This window comes from Anoplolepis gracilipes, chromosome 1 (assembly GCF_047496725.1).
Source record: "Anoplolepis gracilipes chromosome 1, ASM4749672v1, whole genome shotgun sequence".
NCBI classification, from domain to species: Eukaryota; Metazoa; Arthropoda; class Insecta; order Hymenoptera; family Formicidae; genus Anoplolepis; species Anoplolepis gracilipes.
This window is the reverse complement of record NC_132970.1, coordinates 9899070-9925393: the sequence shown is the minus strand read 5'-3', so window position 1 is coordinate 9925393 and position 26324 is coordinate 9899070. Positions and strand designations below refer to the sequence as shown.

Here is a 26324-nt window from a genome sequence, read left to right as displayed (position 1 = left end):
CATTCTGTAAAAAAGAAGAGAAATTCCTAAATTGTACCGGTATAATATAAGCAACCAATATGTGGTTCGATTTAGGAGACTAACTATATTTTTCACATTATGGCAGTAAAATAGGTACAGAGTGAAGTTATGTTCAAACTAAGCCATGTAAATATGACAATTTTAATGTACTATAAAAATGACAAATAGCTTAATTAATAGACTTATTGAAACTTTTTAAATACCTTATGTAAAGGTGAATAAAACCTATTTCTAAAACCAGAAAAACCTTCACTTGCTTTTTATATTTAAACGGTTTCACGCAGCAATATGTACTTTCGTCTCCTAACTTAGTAGTGTTAGAAATACCTTGCATGATACACATATGACGCTAAGCCATCGGATTGTATAAAATATAAAAATGGTACAATTTAAGAGCCGGTACAATATCGGCGACTTTCCCCTACATATATTCTCGAAATATATACTTTTATAAACTCTCCTTATAGATATATTCTTAATAAACGAGAATATTTTCTTCTTTACATAATACTTTTCTGACATATCTTATATATATAAGTTAAGTGAAACTATGTATATATATATATATATACATAGTTTATAAAAGTATATATTTCAAAAATATAATTTTTTCGGTATATACATGATTATATTATCTTTTGCGACTTTAAACGACTGAATGACGTACAAGGCGTCTAGAAAACAATTATAATATCGTACGATCTTAAACAAATATAGATCGTTTTATTTGCCGGCGATAATAATTAACCGCAATAGGAAGGAATTATTTTTCTTCTTTGATCTCTAAAATCGAGTCAGAATGAATATGGCCAGGAGCAACAAAGGTAGGTCCAACTGGCTAGAAAAGTACGTGGTCAAATACTGGCCATAATGCGCGTAACGAAACCACCCCGCGCCCTCGTTACCCGGCCAACACCCGCCGGAAGCTGCCGTCCGGCGAACACCAGCAGGACAATGGGCACAGGCGCATAATGCCCATTTTTTAATCATATCCAAGCGCTCTACGAGCCTCGAGCAAAGCGGTCCTTTCCGCTCCCGGCCATCTTGTCGGCCACCCGAACGAGCCGGCGAAACCGCGCCCCGCGAGAAGCCGCCAACCACGATCCACCCGCGGATCCATATCCGAATTGATACGCGCCGGCATAGATCGATCGGTCGGGAAGTTCCGCCCATCAAAGCGCGCACAACCCCGCGACATTCGCCGATTGATATCGATCAGGAGCGTCCCTTTGACCACGTCACGATTGACCACAGCCACTTATATCGACCGATGCCTAGGGTCATCAGCAACGATTAACCAATCAGAGAGTCTCATTTTAAACTGGCCAATTGGCGACGTGGTCAATAGACTCCCACCCATATCGATCGCACAAAAATATGAGTATATTTTAAAGTAAAATATTACAAAGTTTAGAATTAAATATTACTAATCGCGTACGAGTATATCAATTGCATAATCGGCATTAATTAACAGTAGTTAATAAAGTTTCATTGAAATTAATATATCAAACGTCCTGCTCTTAAAATTGTAAATTCAAAGCGACAAATATAGATGAATTAAATGAATCAACTGATGATAGAATTACAGTAATTAAATAAAATAAAATTATATTATATTATAAATATGTGTTTATATATCATATACAGGGTGTCTCATAACTAACGAGCCAACGCTCGTGAACGAATAGAGTACAGTGGACTGAACAAAAAAGTATTAGACTATTTTGCGATTTTCGCAATAATTATTAAAATATTAATTAAAAACGCTTAGCGAACAATATTATACATATGTACAAGATGTCCGGTAATAATCGTCCAACCTTTAGGGCTGATAGAGCAGGTCAAACTGAATATAAAAGTCCTGTATCATTTTCCGATTTTCGCAATAATTATTAAAATATTAATTAAAACCGCTCAGCGTATGAGCGCGCGCCGCATATAGCGCTCAGCATACCTTGAGTGTTTTTAATTAATAATTCAATAAATATTGCGCTAATCGCAAAATGATACAAGACTTTTATGTTTAGTTTGACCTGCTCTATCTGCCCTAGAGAGTTGGAGCGATTATTACTCATGAGCGTTGATGGCTCATTAGTTATGAGACACCCTGTATATATATATATATATAGTTACATAAGAGTCTCTTGCAACAATGATTTGAGTTAATTAATTTTGATAAGTAATTTTCCTTTTCTTTTCAAATCACGATTAATTGTTACAAAAAGTCTCTCGCATCAACTTTTTTATTAATAATACAAGAATTTATAAGATTAAATATTATAAAATAAATTGTTTGCTTTTGAAGAGAGAGAGAGAGAGAGAGAGAGAGAGAGAGAGAGAGAGAGAGAGAGAGAGAGAGAGAGAGAGAGAGAGAGAGAGAGAGAGAGAGATGTGTTTTCTCAATTTTTAATGTTATATATAATTGTTAATGCGAAATATGTATATAAGAAACATATCTGTACATTTGTTTAAATATGGAACATAATCCAACATATTATATTCTTCTAGTAACTTTACATATATATATATATATTTATTTATATATATATATATTAATAATTTTATTTTATTTTATTTTATTTAATTATTATAATATTATTCATTAGTTTAACTCACCTGTTTGGTTTGTTACAATTTTAACAACAGAATATGTTTGATACACTAATTTCGGGAAAAGAAACTTTATTAATTACTGATAATTAATGTCGATTATGCAATTGACATACTCGTATGCGATTAGTAATATGTCTTCTAATATCGTCGAAAATTCAATTTTTATTAATAAAATATTTTACATAAATATCGGCAATGTATTTCACAAGCAATAATGTACCTGAAAATGCTCGAAAATTCGCTTCTGAGTTATTAGGAGAACATATTTCGCAAAGAAGGTATCGCTCTTCCCGCCGATTGATACCTTCTGCGTAATATAAATCTTCTTCCTCTTCTTCTTATTTAAATGGCAACGATTCAGGTCGAATCATTCTGCCAGAGAGCATCAAATTTCTTGAAGAGGTCGACCAATCACTGGGTAGGTCAGTATGCGGCTATAAGGAAGCATAATATAAATTAAAGCTCTGATCCTACGACAAAAAAAAATTTGAGATTAGGGGTATAATTCCCCTTTCGCGGTCGTAGCATGAGAGGATTTTTTGTCATAGGATAAGGGGTTTCGTAGCATAAGAGGGTCGTAGGATAAGAGGTCCGACTATACGATATGTTCTAAAATTTTTCTTCACTTATGCGAGCGCATGCGTTAATACGTTTGTCGTTCCGCCAATCGGGAAAAAGAAATCATTGCACTTCTTCTTTCTAATTGGTCAAGTCCGATTATACGAGTTTTACAAAAGTGACGAGAAACTCGCCGTGCACTAGCGCCCTCTGGACGAATATTGTCAGAGCGGTGAGAAGGAAGTCGAAGTGCAGCATCGCAGACACGAGACGAAGATTGCAGAAAAAAATACGATTTAACGGTATGTTTAATATAAAATATATGTATAATACAATAGAGTTCATATAACATACGTATCATATAACGTAATGCGAAATTTGTATAAATACGATACCTTTAATATATTTGATATTTTTTTGAAATATGCATATTGAATTCGTCCATTCCCGCGTTATCTCCCTTGCGAGGGAGAAACTTCAAACTAAATAAAATTGAAAAATTTGTTGAATATATATTTTGAGACTTTCTTGGATCACGCATTTGAAAAATCTATTTTTGCTGTTTTCATCAGATCTAAATAATTACATATGTAATATATAATATAACGTACATTTACGCAAATGATATTCGAAGCATATGTTTGAAGGATATAAATATTGGACTCGTCCATTCTCGCGCGCGTTCCCTTTCTACGAAAAAAAAAGTTAAAATTAAATAAAATTGAAAAATTTGTGGAAAATTTATATATAAAACTTTCTTACACGCACAATTAGATCTTCTCGCGTATTTGAAAATCTAGTTTTATTATTTTCATCATATTTAAACAATTAGACTTTTTTCTTTTTTATATTATATATTATTTTTTAAACAAAAGGAAGGAAATTTTTTTGTGGCGATTTTTGTAGAATATTTTTTATTGGCTCAATTTTCCTGTTTTATACAAAACATCTAACAAACACAGATGCTTCCGGCTGAATTTACTTCGACCTGCCTTTACGAAAGCGGCTAATCTATCGACTTTGCATCTAATGCACTCGTGCGTCTCGCAATTTCCGAAGGGACGCTAAATACTATGCGATTATCGGTTTGCTCAACGGTGCTTTGTGGATGCATCTAATGGTTAATCTAACGCTAACAATATATTCGTAAATGTAATAAAATGTGATATATGTATCTGTGAATATGTTTGTGTGTGTGTGTGTGTGTGCGTGTATGTGTATGTTTATTCTCGTATATGTGTATGATATTTAACATTCTGCGCTAAAGTTCAGCCGCGGACGGGGACGTGTGGCTAGGCCATGAAAACCGATTTTACAATCTGCGTAACATTTTTCACTATATACAAAAACGGTCTCTATAGAGCATTTCATTCGTTTATTTCTTTTTTCGAACAGGACGAAGGACAACTTCGCGTGTGCCATTGCGCTCTATCTCATCGCCAATAAGTATCGCGTGGTCGTGAACTCGTCCTGCATCTGCAGTGCATCCACATGTCCAATTTTGGAAGGACGATCTTACTGAGGATACCAAACGTAAGAGGCGGTGGCGGTGGTGACGCGGATGGTCTCGACAACATGATATGCCTTCGTAGAGATCTATTCAGCAAAAGGTTCGTTAACCCATTAATTGCCTAGAATTTTTATAGATTAATTAACAACTTATTATATATTTATTTTCTATATATATATATATATATATATATACATATATATATATACATATATATATACATATATATATATATATATATATATATATATACCGCAACAACAACAAAGTTTTCTCCTCCATTTTCGTTGAATTTCGCGCCGATGCTCGCTATTCGGCACGTAACTGGATATTTTACAATCTTCTCTAAGAGAATCTCGCGGTTATTGAGAGCGTCCCGTTCTCTCTTTTTTTCGTGATGATCAGATCGCGTATGACTATGTCATCCGGATTCCTTTATGAAGTAGGGATAATTCAATTTCGGCGTAGAATGCTAACGGCACGAATGGGACGTATTTTTTTCTTTTTCTTTTGACGGCTCAATGATCTACGATCTCGCGATTTAAACTAGAAGAATGTGCCATTTAGTAGGGCATCGAATCGACGCGAAATTAAAATCAAAATAATTGCGATGGATATTGTGTTCGCAACTGCTTTAGAAAGAATTTATAATACAAAGATTGTGCAACATATTGCGGACCAAGCCCTCAATATGTTCTCACAATCTAGTGATGATTAATTATTATCTAAAACCTTCACAAAAGTTAGATCAAAGTTTTTAAAACAACAAAACTCATATTTTATTTATTTATTGAAAAAATAATGGTGCATATGTACAATTTTTTCTCAGTCTATAAAATATCTTTAAATTTTTGAAATCGACAAAAGCTATGTCCTCATTTTTCTACTAAAAAATCAATATAATCTGAAATATTATATTTTGTAAAATTAATCTGTCAAATTAGCAAAAATCATATTTTTTTTTCTTTTCATTCGTAACATTTTTCATAACAGCACAAATGGTATTTGAGAATTTCTCATTGTGGATCTTTATTATAAATCCTTTAAGAATATTCCATATCTGTCTGTCTGCTTTATTTCGGAATCGAACCGTGCCGCGGTTCGATGCCCTGAGCCTAGGTGTATCAAGTTTTTCTAAATGAAATGGCTAAGATCTTGTGTCTGCAATGATTCATAAATTGTGCGCCTTTTCTTTTTTTTCGATCGCGCGTTCCGCTTTGCGACTGCCAAATTATCTCCTTTCTCTTTGTCGCGATTTTTTTTTCTCGCGTCTAAATTTTACCATCGAGTTGCCAAGATGGCATCGATGTATTCACGTGTTGCGGCACACGAATGGCTCTCTACGTAGCGAGAAAATGAAAATGTGTGAGAAAGACAAGTCAAGCGGCTAATGATTCATCCGACGCATTTCCATGGCCGCAATGTCATCCACGGAGATAAGCTTTTCTATGGGGATGCACGAGAGTTCGCCACCGACGCAGGATTGCGGTTGTTGCCACCTAGCTTCCCTTTCCGCTTCCTTGGCCTTAAGCTCAGCCTCTCGTGCGCGGCGTTCTTTCAACTTTAGCGAAAATATCGCTACCGAGCGCGCCCGCTTCATCAGGCTTTGCTTGACACGTGTCTTTTTCGCTTCCCGTTCTTCCTTCGTCGTCGGTTTTTCCTCCTCCTGACTCGAGATTGTTTTGCTAGAGTCTGACAGACCGCTCGAGTCTTTCTCCTTCTCGGTGAGGTAGGATTGCCGTTCACGTTCACGTTCGCGTTCGCGTTCACGCTCACGTTCGCGTTCACGCTCACGTTCGCGTTCGCGTTCGCGTTCGCGTTCACGTTCGCGTTCGCGTTCGCGATCGCGATCGCGATCACGATCGTGTGTCGTTTCTCGCGAATGATGCTGCTGATGTTGTTGCTGTTTCTCACGTTCTTTTTCCTTCTCTGGCGAGAAGCGGAACTTCTGACTTCTGTGAGCAGCCGCCCACGGTGGTGCCGACCTTTAAGCACGAAACTGATATGTTAGTGCCGAAATGTAAAAGCAACATAAAAAATAAAAAATATAAGATTTTAGAAACATTTCAATATGTCATGAGAAATAAAAAAAATATTAAAATTGTGATTAAAAAAAGGCTTCGAAATCTAATAGAGAAAAATGATGTGTTATATATATTGAAAATTTCTTCTTCTATATACCTGAGAAGATCGCTATCCGATGAAGAGGCGAGCTCTTTGGAAACGATGCAGTCAGTCGATCTATGCAAAGTTAATTCGTCCTCTCGTACGCTTACTGCACCGGCACCGCTAATTTCGGAATCGCTCGATTTTCGCCCACCAGGTTCTAGACCTAATCGACGTACCCAGTCAACGCCGCCATGCGGTCCAATAGTTAGATGATGACTGTAATCGGTCGCCCCGGATGCTTCTGGCTCGTTGGTCAACCACTCCCTCGAGCGTCTACCGATCTCTCGTCCTGCTAAAAAATCTCTCGTCAATATAACAGAATTATTTATCCAATTGATGTCTATGTCTGTGATTCATTAACAAATTTAATTAGAATAATTTGAGCAGTTTATTGTTTTTTTTAAATATAAAATTAATTGTTCAAATCGAACCTCGTTCGCCACCGGGTATGGAACACCTCGGCGTATTGCGAATATCGCGGGTGACATTGCTGGAATTGCTCTCGGGTAAGAACGGGCTACTGGTCTCGCTGCTGCTTCCACCGCTGCCGGGTGTCTCGGCCGTGGGTGGTGTTTCCGCGATCCTCGGCACCGACGCGGCGCTAGGCGTGGTCGGTCCACTGGGTGTATGAGTGGCTGAAGCCAAGGTCGTGGTTTCCGCTTGACTAGACGTGGTCGCGTAACCAGTGCGGTCGGAAAGCAAATGCTGCTCTTGGTTCTCTCCGTCTGCTGTACTCACCACGAATCTCCCTGAGTTTGAGCGAAATTAATAGCTAATAGGAGGGAGGATGTAACGCGACAGGCAAAGCGACAGGCATAGCACTTTCTTGCTGATAGAGCGGATCATTCGTGAACTGGCGCTGGATAAGCTATTTTAAAACGATTATCGAATCGGAGGAGAGAACGAAATAAGATATGAAGAGATGATTTTCATAAAGTTACATAAAACAATTATAAGTTTGATGTATGAGACAATGCATAGATATGAATGATTATTATATGAAGATGTACCTATCACTGTCGTTGGTTGTTGTTCCGGTGACGGGGTCGAGGATAATCTTCGGACTGCCTCGCGTCGTAAAAATTCAACTTTAGCCATTTCGGTAGCGACCCAATGAGGAATGTCAGGAATAGCGCAAATAATCACAAATCGAATAACGAACATTATATGTTCCAATGCTACGATTAATAAGATTGTTTGCGTCGCCGACATCTCTGGGAACATTCGTTGCACTTGCCCGCTTAATCCAATTAGGGCGCAATTTACTAAAATAGCTACCAGACCCATCGCCTCCATGGCATTCTATTAAAATTTCGAAATTGGACTTATATAACTTTATGTATAACTTATATATAATTTATATCTATAATTACGTTAGCATAACTTACAAATGAATTTAACGCGCACAAAAATAATAATGAAAATTTATAAAGATAGTTTATCTCCTCCAATCTTGTTTCTGAGTTACATCTATTTTGATCATTATACATATATTTTATTTTTGTTTCGATAATTGCAATAATAATTTTTAATAGAGACTAACAATATCATATTTAAGATAATTATTTTAAGCACTTTCTTTAAAGGCGGATGAACAACTATAACGTAATAAAAAAATTAATATAATTCATAAACAAGAGAGATCAAAAAGATCAGATGTAGGTTAGGTATAATAGGGTATAAATAATTATACATAAATTCCTATTGTTTCTATTATTTCTATTATTTTCGCGCGTTGAATTTACTCTTAAATGCCTACGTACATAAGTTTTCAAAGATTGTTCTTTACTTACTTGCCATGTGCCAATATTCGAAACTCTACGTCCGAAAGGTCGTTGAAGCACGAAACATAATTTGAATGCGTCACCGCGTAATTCCAGTAAATTTCCAAGTAAAGCAGCCATCGCAGCTAGTGGAAAGGCTGAAGAGAAGAGACAGACATATCCCAGTTGCGATAACATTTCCAAGTGCTCCGAAAATGCTCCATCATACTATAAATTAAAAATAATTATTTATTAAGCTTGTACAGACAAGCAATTTTAACATAATTATAAATATTTTTTCTGAATCGCTCTCATTATATATATTTTACAAATGTATATGTTAATAATCTGTTTTATATATATTCGATTACTCTGATAAACATAAAACAGGTAATCAAATATATTTTATCTTTAGATTTTAGCTAAGTAAATAGATAAATTTATTTATACATCTATATATAAATTGTGCCTATATTAAAATTTTTATTGCATACACATATTAAAAATTAATAAGTATAAAAGAACATTTAGACTAAACATTTCTTTAGACGATTATAATTTGCGATAAAATTGAAGACAGAATTCTATTTATAAATTTTATAAAGAGTGACCCTAAAAACAGGTCAAAAAATTGCCTGTTTTTTCACCCTTGAATTCGGACTTAAATTTGATGCTAAATGATAGTTTATTATAAGACACTGATTCTCTGAGATTTTCAAATTGAGCCCATTTTTTATTGCTGATATGAGAGGTCAAAGTTGTCATTACGCACCAACTGACAAGGAAAGGTATGGAAATGTCTCGCTCCGATTTTAATGCGCTTTGAAATAGAAGACACGTATTTTTTATACGTGCTCATATGGCTGTTAAGGAAGTGAAACACCCTCTTGAGAAAAATTAATTTTTATATTTTTGAGTAAATACCGTCAAAATGGTAAGAGATATAAAAAAAATTTCTAATAAAAATTTTATGGTTTTTAACAAACTTTAAAATTGCATAATCATATTTTTTTAAAATTGAGGGGGGATTTCGAAAAACATGACATTTTCGAAAAATTATGCAGTTTTAAAGTATATTAAAAACCATAAAACTTTTATTATTAAAAACCATAAACGTTTTCTTATATCTTTTACCGTTTCGACGGTATTTGTTCAGAAATATAAAAACCGATTTTTCTCAAGAAGGTGTTTCATCTCCTTAACAGCCGTATGGGCACGTATAAAAAAATACTCTCTCTTTTATTTTGACCTAGATTACAACATATTCATACTTCTATACCTTTCCTTGTCAGTTGATGGTGCGTAATGACAACTTTGACTCTTCATATCTCAGCAATAAAAAATGGGCTCAATTTGAAAATCTCAGAGGATTAATGTCTCATGATAAACTATCATTTAGCATCAAATTTAAGTCCAAATTCAAGGGTGAAAAAACAGGCGAATTTTAAGGTCATTCTTCCTAAATAGAAGTTGTGTATCACACATTTAACCACATAAATCAAAATATATCTAAATATGTAAACTAGATATATATATATATATATATATATATATATATATATAAATACATGTATACATTAAAATATAATGTATTAATTACAAATAAAATTCTGTTTTGAATTTTGTCGCGAATAAATTGTCTAAACACGCTTTGGCGAGATTTGATAGTTTGAAGTAAGTTATAAAAGTTCACTTAATGTTATAAATTATTTTGACTGAATGATTAACACGATACTAACAAAAAATGTATCTGTTATAAATACCTGCTAAAAATACAAAAAACACATCCAGTTGCTTGTCTTTAAATAATTGAAACACTAGGGATTATGTATATATCTTGAACATAGATCGTGCATGTATTAAAGAAAATCAAACTTCAGCAAAACACAAATTGTAAAGACGAGCTCTGCATGATAAGCCATGAGAATTCTGTTTATATCTTCTCGGTCACGTAACTTGCCGTATTTACAAAGATTTCTAGTACATTATTTTACAAAAAAAAATACATACAAATATTTGGAGCTAAATTAATTTTTCTTCTAATATTGTAAAGAAAATCATATATTTTATATGATTTTATATTTAATGAGATGTAATTTTATTTAAAATTATTTTTAGTAATATTTTTTTATTATTATGTTGCTACATTGTTGGTATGTATTCGAAATTAAATGGCCAAAATTATACAATCTCAGATTGTTCGTGACAGAAGAGATTGAGATTTAATGGTAGGATGAATATGATATTACCTTTCTCGATACCTGTGCGTCATCGATGAAATGGGTGTAAAACAGGAAAGAAATCATTAAAATTCTGCAAAAAAAGAAACGTCCGACAAACGCAACGTGACATTATTAATAGTTCAATTTTATTATGCAATTGTGCAAAGTGTAGTGTGAGCGGAAAGAACGAAAAGGAAAATCTATCTAGAGGCGAGATAATTCGATCTATGATGTGAAGTGTTCAAGTCACTCGCAATGTCGAGAACGGAAACCTGCTTAAGTAGGAGAAACCTTGATGAGGCGACTGAAGCATTCATTAAACATAATATCGATAGCTCAATAAACGAGTATATCGATGGCCTTCCATTTCGCTTGCGAGTGCTTCAAAATGGATATACACGTGCGGCGGAGTGCTCCGACAGAAAAGAAAAAAACTAAATTGGCTAAATCTAGACCAAACCTTGAACGTAACGTCACTAAGTAGAGAATTAGTGGGATGCCCTACTCTGTAGAGGGAACTCTCCAGTTCTGCCTGGCTGACATTTCGCGGTTGCTTTGATTTGCCGCTATCGGACCGATCCTCCTTCTCCTCGTTGTCCTTACCGCCCTGTACCTCTTCGCCTCCTTGACTCGGGGGTGGCCTCGCTTCGCTGGGACTCAAAGCCCCAAATAGCTCGAAACTCAAACGCGCCAGTCGCAGCTGCTCGATTACATACGGTACCGCGGATTCCTTTAAATTGCCGATCACCTGGCGAGCTATGAGTAGAGCCGCCAATTGCTGAAACAGATATTTATATACTCAATGTGATTATAACGCTTCGCGAGAGAAATAATTGAATTATCACCTCTTTCAGTCTCTCTTGATCTTGAAGATAGAAGGCGATGTAAAACAGCGATAGGAAGGAGTTTACAAACTGAAACTGAAATATAGGATAGTCGTTGTAGATTATATGGAGATCGCAATATCACATTTTAACATACATATCATATATACACAAATTCACATAAAAGCGCAATTATACGAATGATCTATGACGTAATTAAGCAAAAAAGTGTTCTTTTGCGAATAGAATGTTCATGCAGCGACAGAGACAGCCAGAGCAGGCATTAAAACAAAAAGCTTAAAATCTATATTGTATTTTTTTTTTATACGTTCATCTCTAAATATATAAATAATATTTAAATATCATTTTTAAAACTCGTTGATTTTTATTTACATATTATGCACGTTTGCCTGAGTCGTCAATCACAGTAGATCAAATTGTAAAGCTGCACTAGCACAATTGTTTTTATCTCTATTATAAATATTATTATATTATCTCTATTAATATATATAAACACATAAATAATTTTCTATATTGTATTAAGATTTTTCTGAACAAGTTAATTTGTACTTTATTTTATATTTTGTATAGTTTATATCTTATAAAGGAAGAAGTTTATTACGTTTCTGATAAAATTCAAATAAAGATATCTAATTTGCTAAAAAAAATTAAGAGAAAAAACATGAGGATGAAGCAAAATTACTCTAATTAATTATATTCAGAGATGTTATATAAAGTATTCAATAAATCATGATGAATGCAACTAGCAAAGAACATAATTGTAAAAAAAGACGAATATAGGATTAGCATTAAAGTATAAACATGTCATAATAAAACATAAATTAGATATCGAAAATAAATTAAGAATTATAAATATGTATATATTAATTAATAAACGGTTAAGTGTCTCAGGCAAACTATGATATAATTATATAATCTCATTGATTATAATTAGTTGTTAAGTATTTTTTGCCTTAATATACGATTGATAAATTATGTTTTCATAATAATATAAGGAAAATAGTAAAGTTTTACACCGATCTAATGTCATTCATTCTGTTTAATTAGAGAAGAACATATGTATAACATCTAACACAACATTAATATTCTATTCATTGAGAATGGAGAGTTCGTCTTATTACCAGTGCCACTTTGTAGATCAGATGATTCTCGTACTCGGTGTCTAGTCGATAGTTTTCTGCGTCCAACACACAAAAATTACAAATACTATCTACCATAAACGCTCTCCAAGATTTAAATGAAAATGAAACTGTATCTATATTATATCTCACAAGTTTAGTTGAACAAAAAAACAGAACAACAATCTTTAAATGTAAATGTTTTTGTTACATAGTCTTCCAATTATTCTCTAGAAGAAGCTAAGCCGTGGAAAAATTATCGCAAGTATATGCTATGCTTTTGAACTAGACGTGCATAGTGTACCGTATGTAAAATACACAAATCGATGCGGAGAAGTCGGCAAATGGCGATTGTTCGTCGTATTTTGAGTCGTATGGAGATACAATTATGTCAAAAGAGAGAGAGAGAGAGAGAGAGAGAGAGAGAGAGAGAGAGAGAGAGAGAGAAGAAGAGAGAAAGAGAGTGATGGAGAAAGATGTGTTGAAATGTTGAAGGGATTCGATTATTTTTGGCATACATACCCAAGTCGTTTAACCACACCGCAACCTTGAAGTACGCCTCATCCATCAGTGCGATGACCACTGCGAGCAAAACCTTTGGCACATAACTAAGCCAGAATCCGTAACCTCCAGATTCAAGATGCGCGTCCCACCAATCCTGTTTTTACAAACAAAAAAATTGAAGGATTTATTAATACAAATTTTACATATACTTTCTTTAGTTTTTGTGTTGTTTTGCGAATTATACATTTATTTGCTCTAAACTTTATACATTTATTTATCTTTTGGATTAATAACTCTTAAACTAGGGCAATTTTTTATGTTTATGTACATATATCGTTTTTTTATATCTAAATTGGAATTTTTGCGAATAATTTTAATAATCATAATAATATTTCATTAATACATATATTAACAAAATATTATTATAGTTATTGAGAGATACAATATTATTATTATTATTATAATAGAATATAATTATTATAAATTATAATATAACATATAATTATAATATTATAATTATATATTATTATATATTTTTTTAAGTAGCAATTAAAAATATTTAATATAGTTTGCAATATGATTTTGTGCAATTTTACCTGTATCTGAAAACTCAATATCATAACGATGAAGACGAAGAGCAAACAGATTGCGATGATAGGCACGCTCACAAAATATCGAAACATGTTTCTACGCCATCTGGGATACGTAGGTTCTAGTCTTCCTGTAACCGGTGAGATCTCCAGAGTTCCCTTAACAGAGTTAGAATCGTAATTGAGTATAGAACTTCAAACGAGTTTTACAGATTGAATTTCATTCGTTAAAACCCTTCCGTGGTAGATTCTCGATTAAAATGTAGCAAAAGCGTATCTATTCTCTAGCACTGTGCAGATGTAGACGCTGAATTAGCACGCTACGGCGTTACCATGCCGCTATCGAAGTGCTTAAGAATGTTCGAAAGATTCTTACTGTAAACAGCGGTCTAGGCTCGACCAATAAATCGTCCCTCTGATCCAAAGTGCCCCACCTGTACGCCAATTCCGCGCCTCTCCTTTTCCACGTCTCCAAGTATACAGTAGCCCATATCACGTTGAACACCGAAAACAAAACGTAGGCCACGTCCTCCACCGCTTGGTTCCTGCCGATGATGCCGACCTAAACAATCGGGATACAATACTAAGTTATATTTTCGAATCTCAAAATATGTATTTTATTGACTGAGAGTTGAATCATTTTATTATGCATTTAAATTTGTCATTAAATTTTGCTCTGTCTTATTTAAATATTAATAAATATTAATATTTTACACGCGCTCGGTCCATATATATTTTTATTTTTATTACTTATTTAAATTGCATCGATGTATGCAAAACGCATACATACCCAGTATATGACACCCACTGCAGCTGGAACGATTAAAGCGGTGGTGTAGTGGCCGAGCCAGGCGAAGTACATGGTAATTTTCACTCCGAAGTATTTACAAATGTCGTCCAAGGGCTGTGGGCTAAGGAATGCGCGAACCCAGCTGCGTTGTAATTTTTCTAACGCGGGCAATTCATGAAGAGGGAAGACCTAATGAGAAAAAGAAAAAGAATAAGTGATCGATGAATAAAACGACGCAAATGTGACAGATCTTTCTATTGAAGAGAAGATTCGAAGAGATACGAATGAGGCATGTAAATAATAATCGATTATATATATCGCACCTGAGAAATAATACCGGACGAAATGCACTTTGGAACAATTGCTTGACCCTCTACCATCTTAAGACCAGACAGACTGTGGAGATCGTTTGGACCCGCTCTCAAAGTGTGAAGCAGGTGCATTACTAGAGACTGTCTTTCTTGGGTACTGAAGAATTGGATCTCATCGTCACTGCCCTCGAAGCAATTGGCCTCAGAGCCGACAAACTCTTTCAGTCCACCGCCAAATTCTTGTCGCAGGGCCTTCGGTAGATGTACTTCCTCGGCGGCCTTGAGCAGACTAGGAACCAATAGAGTTAAAACTATTCGATTGTATAATCTGCCGCGTATTCATTTAACCTGCCAATCGAATACTTACATTCCGAAAGGTGCTGTAATGTAAAACCCGTAACTGTCCGATGAGGCATGATGTCGTACGTGAACTATTAACCCCGGGGTTCCAGCCCGAAGCCGTCCTAAAAACCACATCAAGGTCTCGTCATTCGCCCCACTAGGGAACATCATGACTACGTCGCATTCCTGGAAGAAGTTAAATTGTTGAGCTTCTTTGTAGGTAGCTTAAACACTAAAAAGTATAATTGGATTTAAAACATGTATCGGAAAAGTGAATATAAGTTAAAAAGAAATTTAAAAATTTAATTTCTTAAGAAATTTAATTTCTTAATTTAAAAATTTTAATATAAAATTTTATATAAATGTTTACTAGGCATATTTTTCTCGAAAATTACATTTTATTTCTTTACCTATACCAATAAAATTACAAAATCAATATTATATTTTAACAAAAGTAAATATATAAATATTTGTTTCTGATATATATATATATATATATATATATATATACATATGTATATATAACATTTGCTTAGAAATAAGTATCTGTCTGTACATTTTTATTTAATTTTTCTTTAAACTATATTGTTAAATATTTTAATTTTTATATTAGCAATAGCTTTGTATTGAACTTTTTTGCATTTGCTTGAAATCGAATTTGACATCATTATCATTTTTTAAATATTATATAATGCAACTGAAATATGTGTATATAAATTTAAAAAGTTCACAGTTTCAAAATTTTAATTGATTTCACATTGCAAATATATATATATATATATATATATATATATATATATATATATATAGTTTCAAAATTTTAATTGATTTCACATTGCAAATATATATATATATATATATTTGCAATGTGAAATCAATTAAAATTTTGAAACTGTGAACTTTTTAAATTTATATATATATATAAATTACAATATTGTTTTTTGCTTAGTATATATTGTATATATTGAGCAAAAAACAATATTGTAATTTATTGAACAGAAACAAGTTTCGATTCCATTTATGTAGAAAAGATCACAAAGAACGAAAGTTTTATTCTATCATCACATAGATTGATTAAATCTTTATAAACTTTTTAAAAAATAGTTTAATGATTCTTTATGTCGTTTCGTGAAATATTACAGATCTCGTTCTCGATATATAAAAACCATTAAAAAAACTGATGGTTCCAAGGTTTAATGGCGTGGCCAAGTAGTTACGTACATTATTAGGTCAACCGTGTTATTGGCGGTGTATCATACGTGAATTGACAATACCAAGCACTATTCAACTATTTGGATGTTAGCCAACTTATGCTGACTCGAGTGTAAAGATTAGGTGTAGAAACCATTGTTAACTGAGAAAATTGACACCACTATCAGAAAAAGAAATAATCATACATGCAATTAATAAACTCTTTATACATAAAGAAATTATTACCTCAGCAATTATCTTAATATTATATTTTCAAAAACGAGTTATCTATCTTTTGTATAATTAATAAGACTAAACAATTTTTTGCGATGGGGGGAATAATATTGTCTCTCAATTTACTTAATCAAAAAAAATTCGCGGTACATTATGTTATTTATTATCATAAGAAATGCGTATAATAAAAGTATTCCGAAAGTGAATATGTATTTTCTTTTTATATGTAAAAATATTTATCCTTGCAAAGACATCCTTGAGAAAAAATGGATATTGCAAAACTCATTAACTTGCGAGTAATGCATAATATGCATTAGATTCTTAAGCAACATTGCGTGTAACGATACTTGTTGCATTTGCATAGTTTTCTCTTTAAAATTAAGCAAATGACTTACGAGACATTTTTGAAAGTATATAATTATTTAATAACGTGGATGTTAAACAAGCCTCAGAGTCAACATAAATGTCGACATATTGTCAATTTTAAAAGAATCAGTATTTTTTCCTACATAAAAGCAAAAAAAAAACACTATAATAAGAATTAGAGAAATTTAATATTAATAAATATCACAAAATATAATTTCTGAATCCTTTAACAGACAAACATAATATGTTTCCACATGTAAGAGATGTGCATTTTCGTTGGAAAATGAATCGCGCATTGCTTAATAATATTAGCAAAGTTACATGAAATCAGTACTTAATAGCAGCAACAAAGGAAACGATTATATTTCACACGCAGTAGGCATGCCTGGCGATACGCGATAAAATATTATACATCATAATCATTGATACTTTAATGCACTACATTGTTATACGATGATGACCTACTTGAAAAGACAAGAGGGAATCGTGCACAGACGATACGGTACTTATATACAGAATGCTTTATAACGAGTATCAAGAACTTTGATAATTTGTTGAGAAGATTATTTCAAGATTAAAAAATATTATGGATCTTAGATTTTGTGCTAGATAGTTATATAATTCCGAAAAAAGTTTTATTTTAGTGTTATTAAAACTTACAAACTATAATATCAAATGTCTCTTGAAACAATAAAACAAAATACTTGAAGTAGAAATAATATTATTTATTTCTTACACTACACTCTTTTCTCAAAATGTACGCTTTTTAAGTTCGAAAGTTTGATATTGATGTTTCGTGCTGCGTTTTCAAGATTTTTAAAGTTCCTCGAAATATTTGGAAACGCGTTTAAAAAAAGACTGCAATCTGCAATGTCGAAATAAATGCATGTAGATAATTATTTGATTAAGAATTATTTTGTGGCACACAAATAAAGTTATTATAAATTGTTATTTTAAATTCTCAAGTCTTTTGTTTTATTTTGTTGAAAAATTATTTTATATGAAGGTTGTGAATTTATCGGAGCATTAATAAAATTTTGATCTTTTACTTAAGCAGTTATATAACTATTTCGAATAGGATTTATACTTTTAACTATAAATAACATAAAATTTAATACAATCATATTGTGAAATGTTATGTTACGTAAAAATAATATACTCAAGATAAATTCACCTCACATTGTGCTAACACGACAAAAATCGAACCTGCGCAATTCAAGACGGGATAGTAAAAGACAAACAGCAATAGCACAAAATCAACAGTATAGCTTCGAAATAAACGTCACAGTACACGCGAACTTCTTCGATATCCATTAATGGCTTAATGTGTGTAAAATCGATATTATTACTTTCACAGAACTGCTTTAATGGCTATTGCTCACGTTTGTATAATCAATTCGACGTGAATCTCAATTTAGAATATAAATTCATGTATTTATTTATATATAGAAAATAATAGAAAATTCTCGTATTTTCTTATTGTTTATCTTAAATAATTTCCTTTCGGATTAGTTATTTCCAGTGATATCATCACATTATATACAATTGATGCAAGATAGTGCACGGAGTCACGTACACGGAGAAAAAGTAGAATACTTGAGTACATATCGTTAATAGAAGCACATAGATGCTTGAGTACATATCGTTAATAGAAGCACATAGAGTTATCGTTATTTCTGTGATCGAAACAATCGCGTAAAAAGACTTATGATATTGTATTACAAATGGAGAAGGCTAGTAGTATCTTTCATCGTGAAAAACATTTATATATTATAACTTATATATATAAACTTATATAAAAATGATCGGAATAAAATGTATAGGCGTAACGTACATGTAATTCATATCTTAATATTTTATTAAATTTGATAATTGACTTGATATAAATAACTTTGGCAGTGTGTATATAAAAGTACTTTATATATATATATATATATATATATATATATATATATATAAAGTACTATATATACATATATATACATATATATAATTTATTTGAAATAACACATATAAAGTTTTAAATACATACCTGAGTAGGAACCTTTTGTATCCATAGGCGGCGGGGGGTCATTAAGTGGCCTGTACATGGTATTTTTCGTCTTAAGAGACGGGATGCTGCAAAGAAAAATACATTAACCATTGGGATATATTAAATTGGTATTAGATGGATATATGGTATTATTTGAATATTGAAACAATTTTTTTCTGAATTGAATGTTTAATGCTAGAAAAGATATATCTTATGTCAATTGTCACGTTTCATCAATCAATATAAAGATCTAAACAATAATATTTTACATATACAATAATTTTAAACACTGTAAAATATAATACGTTGCATTGTTTTATTTTAAATTATTATATTTTTGTATAGAATTCCGAAGTGGATTTTTTTAATTATTCTAAAAGAAATTGAATATTAATTTCAGTTCCAAGTCCGTAAAATTTAGCTTTTCCAATCATTTATAATTTATAATATGTAAAATCTGTGCCTAAAATTTAGCTTTTCCAATCGTTTATAATATGTGACACGTGTAATGTTTTATGTTAATTATGACATATATAATTCATAAGTTGATTTTTATAATAAATATACACCTACGCTAAGTTATATATATAAGTTGTTTTAACTTAGTATAAAAGTATATTTATTATAAAAATTAACTTTTGAATTATCACAGAAGTAAAAAAAAACTGCGACCTTTTTGTCAAAGAAATAAATTTATGCATGTTGCAACATTAAGCAGGCGTACCTTAAATAGCAGCGATTAGCTATACGTTTCTCGATAAAATGTATTAAAAATTTTACAAATCGTTACAGTGATAAACGAGCATGCGCGTATTTTTAATAGAAAAAGAGGACATCGATTCTGTTCTTTCATGAGAATGAGTTATCTGAAGCATACATCAATTATGGAAATTTTGTGTCTAAATTTACATTTTTATCACAAATTTATAGCATTTTTTTCTTACATTTTCTTATATTTTCTTATACCTAAATAATGTGTTACTATAAAGTACTATACATAATAGTAAATAAGTTGTAATAGTTTACATCGATAAGAAAGAGAAAGAGATTTTTAAATGTTCATATTTTTTTATTAATTAATGAAAATCTAATGAAATAAAAATTATAAAAATTGCTGTTATGATATATAATACATATTGCAGTTTTATACGTTCTCATGTAACAATGTAATTCATAAAATGTTATTTCTAAGAATGTCATGCCTTGGGGTTGATTCTGTCGACGTCAGTGAACTTTAGTTGTATGTAGTTTGATTGCTTCTACAGTTTCCACAAAGGGACAGGGAAACAATTAAACTATAGTTAAAGTTATTCAACATTGTAAGAATCGGTTTTTCCAAACATATGTAATGGAAACTAAGTGATACATTACACTGTTGTGTAAAAGGATGTCATCATTAATCTCATATACGAAAATATATAATGACTAAAAATCCCTTGACAAAGATAAAGTAGAGTACTCGATTACTCCGGATGGACCCAAAAATATCTAACGTAGATGTGAGCACCAGGCATCCATCTATGTCATCCGCAAAACTTTAAATTTTCATCGATGTATATTTATCATAAAAAACGTAGTAAATTTATCAACAAATATTATCGGTAATAGTAACTTTTTTTTTATAAAGAAGCATTAAATACGTATATATTAATTTTTTATAAAGAAGCATTAAATAAGTATATATTAATATCCTCTTAATGTTATCCTATAACATAATAATATTATATATAATATTTTATTATTTATACAAATAATTTATAAAATATATAATATTTTATTATTTATACAAATAATTTATAAAATGCTAATATTTTATAATTTTAATATTTGATAATTATTTTTTAAATTATTAAATTTTCTGCGCACAAAGTTTGTTCTTCTAAAAATGCGATTGTAAAAAAATAGCAGTACTGTACATTGCAACAGGAAATATAGGCTCTATGAAACCATTGTTCCACTAAATTATTGCTTTTGGAGTCTACCCAAACAATGTAGAGAGACAATGTAAATAATGGCAGAATTCCAGTAGTTGTGAACCAAAAAGATTGCTAATATAAACTGAGTTACTTCATTTTATTTTTCAATTCAAAAACACAATTCAAATGACGTTGTGATTTTTGTTTTGTAGCATCAGCTGCGATTTTCATGTATTATAATAAACAATCAAGTCACATTATCTTGTGGCAAAAATTTATCTTCTTGTATAATATTTTTTATTCTGTTTATATTTTTATATTTATAATAGTAAAATATTTATATTTTTTCTCTTCTTCATATGTATTCTTTATTTAATTAAAGTTTAGAAAAGAAATATGTATAATGAAATATAATAAATTGATATATTAAGATTACGAAAAAAGGACATGAATTTATGTAACACGTAATATAAACACAAAAAACAGTTTTCTAATTCTGCTCAAAATTGATTTGTTCAGAAATGTTTTAAAATCAAAATTCCCAAAGCATGTATATTATATTGTATGCAAAATCTAATGGTGAGAAAGATTTGGTGATAAAAATAATTAACAAGTTTTATTAATTTTATCAGTCTGTCGATTTACTAAACTTTAGTACATCGTAGTCACGCGTGTTCGTACAAAACTATTTGAATAATTAATAACTTGTGAGCAACCATCAGATCAGAAATTCGCACCTCTGTGCATTTAGAATATACGCTGTGGTTAAGCTGTTTCAGAAGGTCCTCATTCCGAATCCCTTCGGATGAAACGTTGTTGAAATGCTACCATCGCATCTCATTTCGGGGGAGGGAGGATGAAAAGAGAAGCGAGAATCCCTTTTACGTCACAGCCGCCCGCTATGTATATACAGATATACTCTCTCGCGCGAGATGCACGCTATCTACATCTCGGACATGCAGCACAAAACACGAAAATTGTGGACACGGTCGTGAACGTTTTACAAACGAGAAAATTACGCGTTTCCGTTAGGATATTATTTAATATTGTCGTTTAATATCGGCGCGTATATCTATTACAGAGCTAACATAAAATGGTCGAAGCATCTTCTGCATATACTTTTCCTCATAAAATTTCAAAATAAAATGTTAATAGAAAGCGATTGCATCTATAACTCGAAAATAAATTTAGATCTTTATTTACACATCTTTTGTTCAAAGTTTGTTCTTAATTTATTATAATATTATATTCTTCATTAATATAAATGTATTACCATTAATATATTCTGTATTTTTTTAGATCTACTTTATTTACACATCTTTCGTTCAAATTTTGTTCTTAATTTATTATAATATATTCTTCATCCATTAATATATATGTATTACTATTAATATACTTTGTATTTTTTGGTACGTTACGGACTGACGACGTTCTTCCAAGTTAACGATGCATGTAAACAACTACATTGTGAGGTACATAACAATTTTTTAGGGAGTAGTCATGCTTCATTGACTCGATATACTCGAAATAAGGTCAGTGTACGAGAACTTTGCCTACATTTGCAGCCCAATGACATCGAATAGCGAACGGTTTGGAGACGCCAGTGCAATCATAATTATAAAAGTTTTTTCAAGGAAACAAACTTTGTTAAAAAAGTTGCAGTAAAAAATATATTACATAGTAAAAAATATAATATTAATACTATAATAAAGTTTCATGCAAAAAAATTACAATACAATAAACTCAATTTATTTTTAGAGTTTTACAGTAATGAAACATTAATATAATAATAAAATAACGCGATTTTATAGAAATAACAAGCATTAATTAAAGACTTGTTCAATATGTACATAAAAAGAGTACGATATACGTGGTTTAAATAAGGGTTATCCAAAGGGTTATCCTTCCCTACTAAACTATATATTATTCTGTATTTTTACGATCGCACCTGTATCATAACTTATAACTGCTAATCGAAAATCGATTATATTACAGTGTAGATTATATTATATTCTTGTTCAGAATACGTTGTAGAAGCATTTTTTTACAATATTTTTTTAATAATGATGTAATTACCACAGGTATACTTTAACAAGTATAAATCTTCTTTTTATCTATCTTACAGATATGTTATAATTTAATGCAATTGTGTAAAATGTTGGAAGTTCATATCTTTATCAAGACTTGCGGAATAAGATAAAAAAGAAAAATATAATATTGCAGCTACGTAAGATTAGAAAGAAATAACAAGACTCAATATTATATACAGATTACATATTATACATATTATATATACAGAGCTGAATATATTTTTATATATTTAATATAAATGATTATATTTTTTACAATCGTTAGATAAATAGTGACGCACTGCAAAATAATAGCGTTTGTCTCGTATTATCCAACTTTAGAAATTTAGTTGCATTGCAAGTATCAAACAAGGAACGATAGAAATTTACGTTGAAATTGCGACATAAAATCACGGCAACTGCAACCATCCTGTACTCATCTCAAAGTCAATGTAAATGTTACTTCGATGTACCGACAATCAGTAGATAACAACATAGGAAATGCACAATGTACCGCATCATTTGGTTCAATGCGCAATTGTGATGTGACATAAAAGCAGGTCGAGTAACCGTATTTGAGCAAAGCAACTGAGACCGATGTTAACAAACGCTAAACGTCCCTCTTCGCTTTTAAGAGCTGCTTTTCCGAGCACTGGGGCGATCCTCCATGCCTTTTCAACATTGCAACCATTATAGTTGTTCTCTCTGAATATTTACAAAATGCAACAGCTCCAATTTGCTTAGTGCAAAATTTCTTTCTCTAATTAATTTATTTTTTTTCAGTAATTAATTTGAATTAATTATACTAAGATATATAAACTTCAGATAAATTAAGATATGTACAAAATATTTTCGTCTTCCTACGCATCAAACGAATTCAGGTTAATGTTGTGTTCAATGGAGTTGGGTTCCAAATTTAAAGTTAGCTTTGCATGTATTTCGTGCCAATCAAATTCGGATAGTTAATAAAAAGTGTTTAAAATACTGAATTTGAGTAAATGCTAAAATTTCACGTTTGCTACAAGCTAGCTAGCTAGCTGTGATCATCACAGTTTTCGTGCTATCATGAAATTAAATCACCAATTATTATTGGGATTTTAATGATTTTATTATTATTATTATAGCATTATATTACGAATTATTTCGTAAGAAATCATTTAGGAAACAGTGCTTGCTCGGTGAATCATTTTAACTATATATAATGTATTCCGTCCACGTGCGAGGTATTTCTTACGTAACTTCGGTGATACGCCGAATGTTAAAATTGGCAAAGTAGAACTGCAGCGTTCTGCGGATTGCAGTCATATCCGAGACCGGACTTTCATACGAGATAAACCGGTTATATAACTTTGAGCTTTCAGACTTTATTGTTAATAATAATATAGGACATTAATATTAACTACTGTTAAAAATAACATACACGAACATGCATTTCAGAAATTCACGATTGCTAATTATTTTCGCATTTTCGAATTTTTATCTGTTTTATTCATAATTTTTCGAATGAAATAGAAGTCATAAATTCAGCACTAATTCTTATATCATGTAATATATGGACGCTGTAGATTGCACAGTTGACATATATATATTACTAAAAAAATATTGACAAGAGATTAACTCTAAACATCTGTATTTGACATTTTGATTTTGAAAATATCTTGATATATACAATAATATCTATATAAATGCCATAATAGACACCATTTCGAAAATGCAACTGCAACATGGCGGTCTGAAAACATCGATCGTCAAAAGAGATTAAGATGACATAAAATATGTTTCTTTTGTAAGGATATTGATTATTATAAATCAGATATGATATCGTTTCATCATTTTATCGAAGACCGTATAAATTCATTGAACTCCGGTTTATGTATTATTTATGAATCTCAACATGTTCGTAGATACATCATCTAGCACATTAGTAAATATCAATGATAACGTAAATAATTCAATAACGCGAAAATAATTACACAAATTTATTGAATCTATTATTATGTATTATTCAACAATAATTAAATGTTAAATATGACACATGTAGCAAATTAGGACATGCGTAATAAAAGTCAACGTAAGTACAAATAAAACATACAGAAACTTATAAAAAGTTCAAATTTTGTCTAGATTTAATACTTTGAAAAGAAAACTTGATGACGGATGAACGTGGCAAGATAATTAAATCGTCTCGGTATTAAGCCACGTTGGTTCGATTCTCCACGATCACTTGGTTGAACGAAGTTAGGAACGGATCGAAGAGCGTTCCACCTTATCGGGTGGCAGGCGGTATCATGTTGGGGAAGGAGGATCGATCCCTCGATATCTGTGCGGTGGAGAATTGACAAGACACCTGGGGCTGGCACCCTCGACGGCAACGGCGGTTGCGCGAGGTTTCGTAAGTAAGGAACACAATGGTACCGCGAAAGAGGGCGACGAAGGAGACCTGACTTACCCTTGTCGAGGGTCTCTCGAGCCGCGTGTATGACCTTTCTGCGCCGGAGACCGTCGCCCGCTAGGGCACTCGTCATCGTGCTGGTGAAGGTCGCGCCGGTGCTCGTCCCGGTTTTGACATCATCGCCGTTCGCGCACTCGTCCGTCGTGGACGTGGTGGCGGCGGTCGACGCGCGATGGTGATGATGGTGGTCGAGGAGATTGATCGAGGACCCCTCGCCGCCTGGCATAATGTCCCGGACTGCCAGGGATCGTAGTCCTTGGCCGGAGGACTCTTGCGCCTCAACTGGACTGTAACTCGTCTCGCTACGTCGTTCTCGCCCACCCTCTCTCTTTGCCGCGCTCTCGCGCCCTCGTCTTACTCCTCGTATCCCGCTCCCGCCATATATTATCCCTCCTTACGTTTCACCACTTCTCACCCTTCGCCGCCTACGTGGCCATCCGTGCCACATAGTCGTCTACTCGCACGATGACGACGTGTACGTAGCGGGTGAGACCCCTCCGAGCATCCCTTACCGCGCTTCCGGCGCCGAAATGCCGCCCCTCTGTGATGTGGCACCATCTGCACGAGTGGGGTTGTACTTTAGCGATCGATGGCGTCGTAAGGGTGGGCTTTAGTCGACACGAGGGTTAAAGCCGTTAAAGCTAACTTGCACGCGAAGGAAAAGTTACTAGAATAGTGCGCAGATCTGGAAACTAGTTTCTATTTATA

At 32.5% G+C, this 26324-nt stretch overlaps 1 protein-coding gene across 4 annotated transcripts; it reads right to left on the bottom strand.

The window, feature by feature from the left end:
• Positions 1–4955: 4955 nt before the first annotated feature.
• Positions 4956–26092, bottom strand: Wwk (anoctamin 8 white walker). 4 transcript variants are annotated; one of them, XM_072887339.1, is made up of 16 exons: positions 25614–26092; positions 19180–19265; positions 15382–15542; positions 15027–15303; positions 14704–14892; positions 14290–14475; positions 13920–14072; positions 13342–13477; positions 12823–12878; positions 11702–11776; positions 11317–11634; positions 8665–8862; positions 7882–8173; positions 7303–7599; positions 6884–7163; positions 4956–6687 (listed from the first exon to the last, which is right to left on the bottom strand). In XM_072887339.1, exons 1-16 carry the CDS (start codon positions 25840–25842, stop codon positions 6090–6092), a joined length of 3531 nt encoding a protein of 1176 aa, XP_072743440.1. In that variant the 5' UTR covers positions 25843–26092; the 3' UTR covers positions 4956–6089. The 4 variants fall into 4 exon arrangements, with proteins under 4 accessions (XP_072743440.1, XP_072743427.1, XP_072743449.1 ...); XM_072887326.1 differs by having other exon boundaries at positions 7303–7620; positions 25614–26091; XM_072887348.1 differs by having other exon boundaries at positions 7303–7620; positions 11362–11634; positions 25614–26091.
• Between the last annotated feature and the right edge of the window lie 232 nt (positions 26093–26324).

Bases quoted from the DNA above. Each gene is read 5' to 3' on its own strand.
- Wwk (XM_072887326.1), bottom strand. From the start codon at position 25,842: ATGCCAGGCGGCGAGGGGTCCTCGATCAATCTCCTCGACCACCATCAT. The intron at 14,893-15,026 runs GTGCGATATATA...TTTTCTCATTAG, and splicing joins CGTCCGGTATTATTTCTCAG to GTCTTCCCTCTTCATGAATT. The intron at 6,688-6,883 runs GTATATAGAAGA...TCGTGCTTAAAG, and splicing joins TCGGATAGCGATCTTCTCAG to GTCGGCACCACCGTGGGCGG.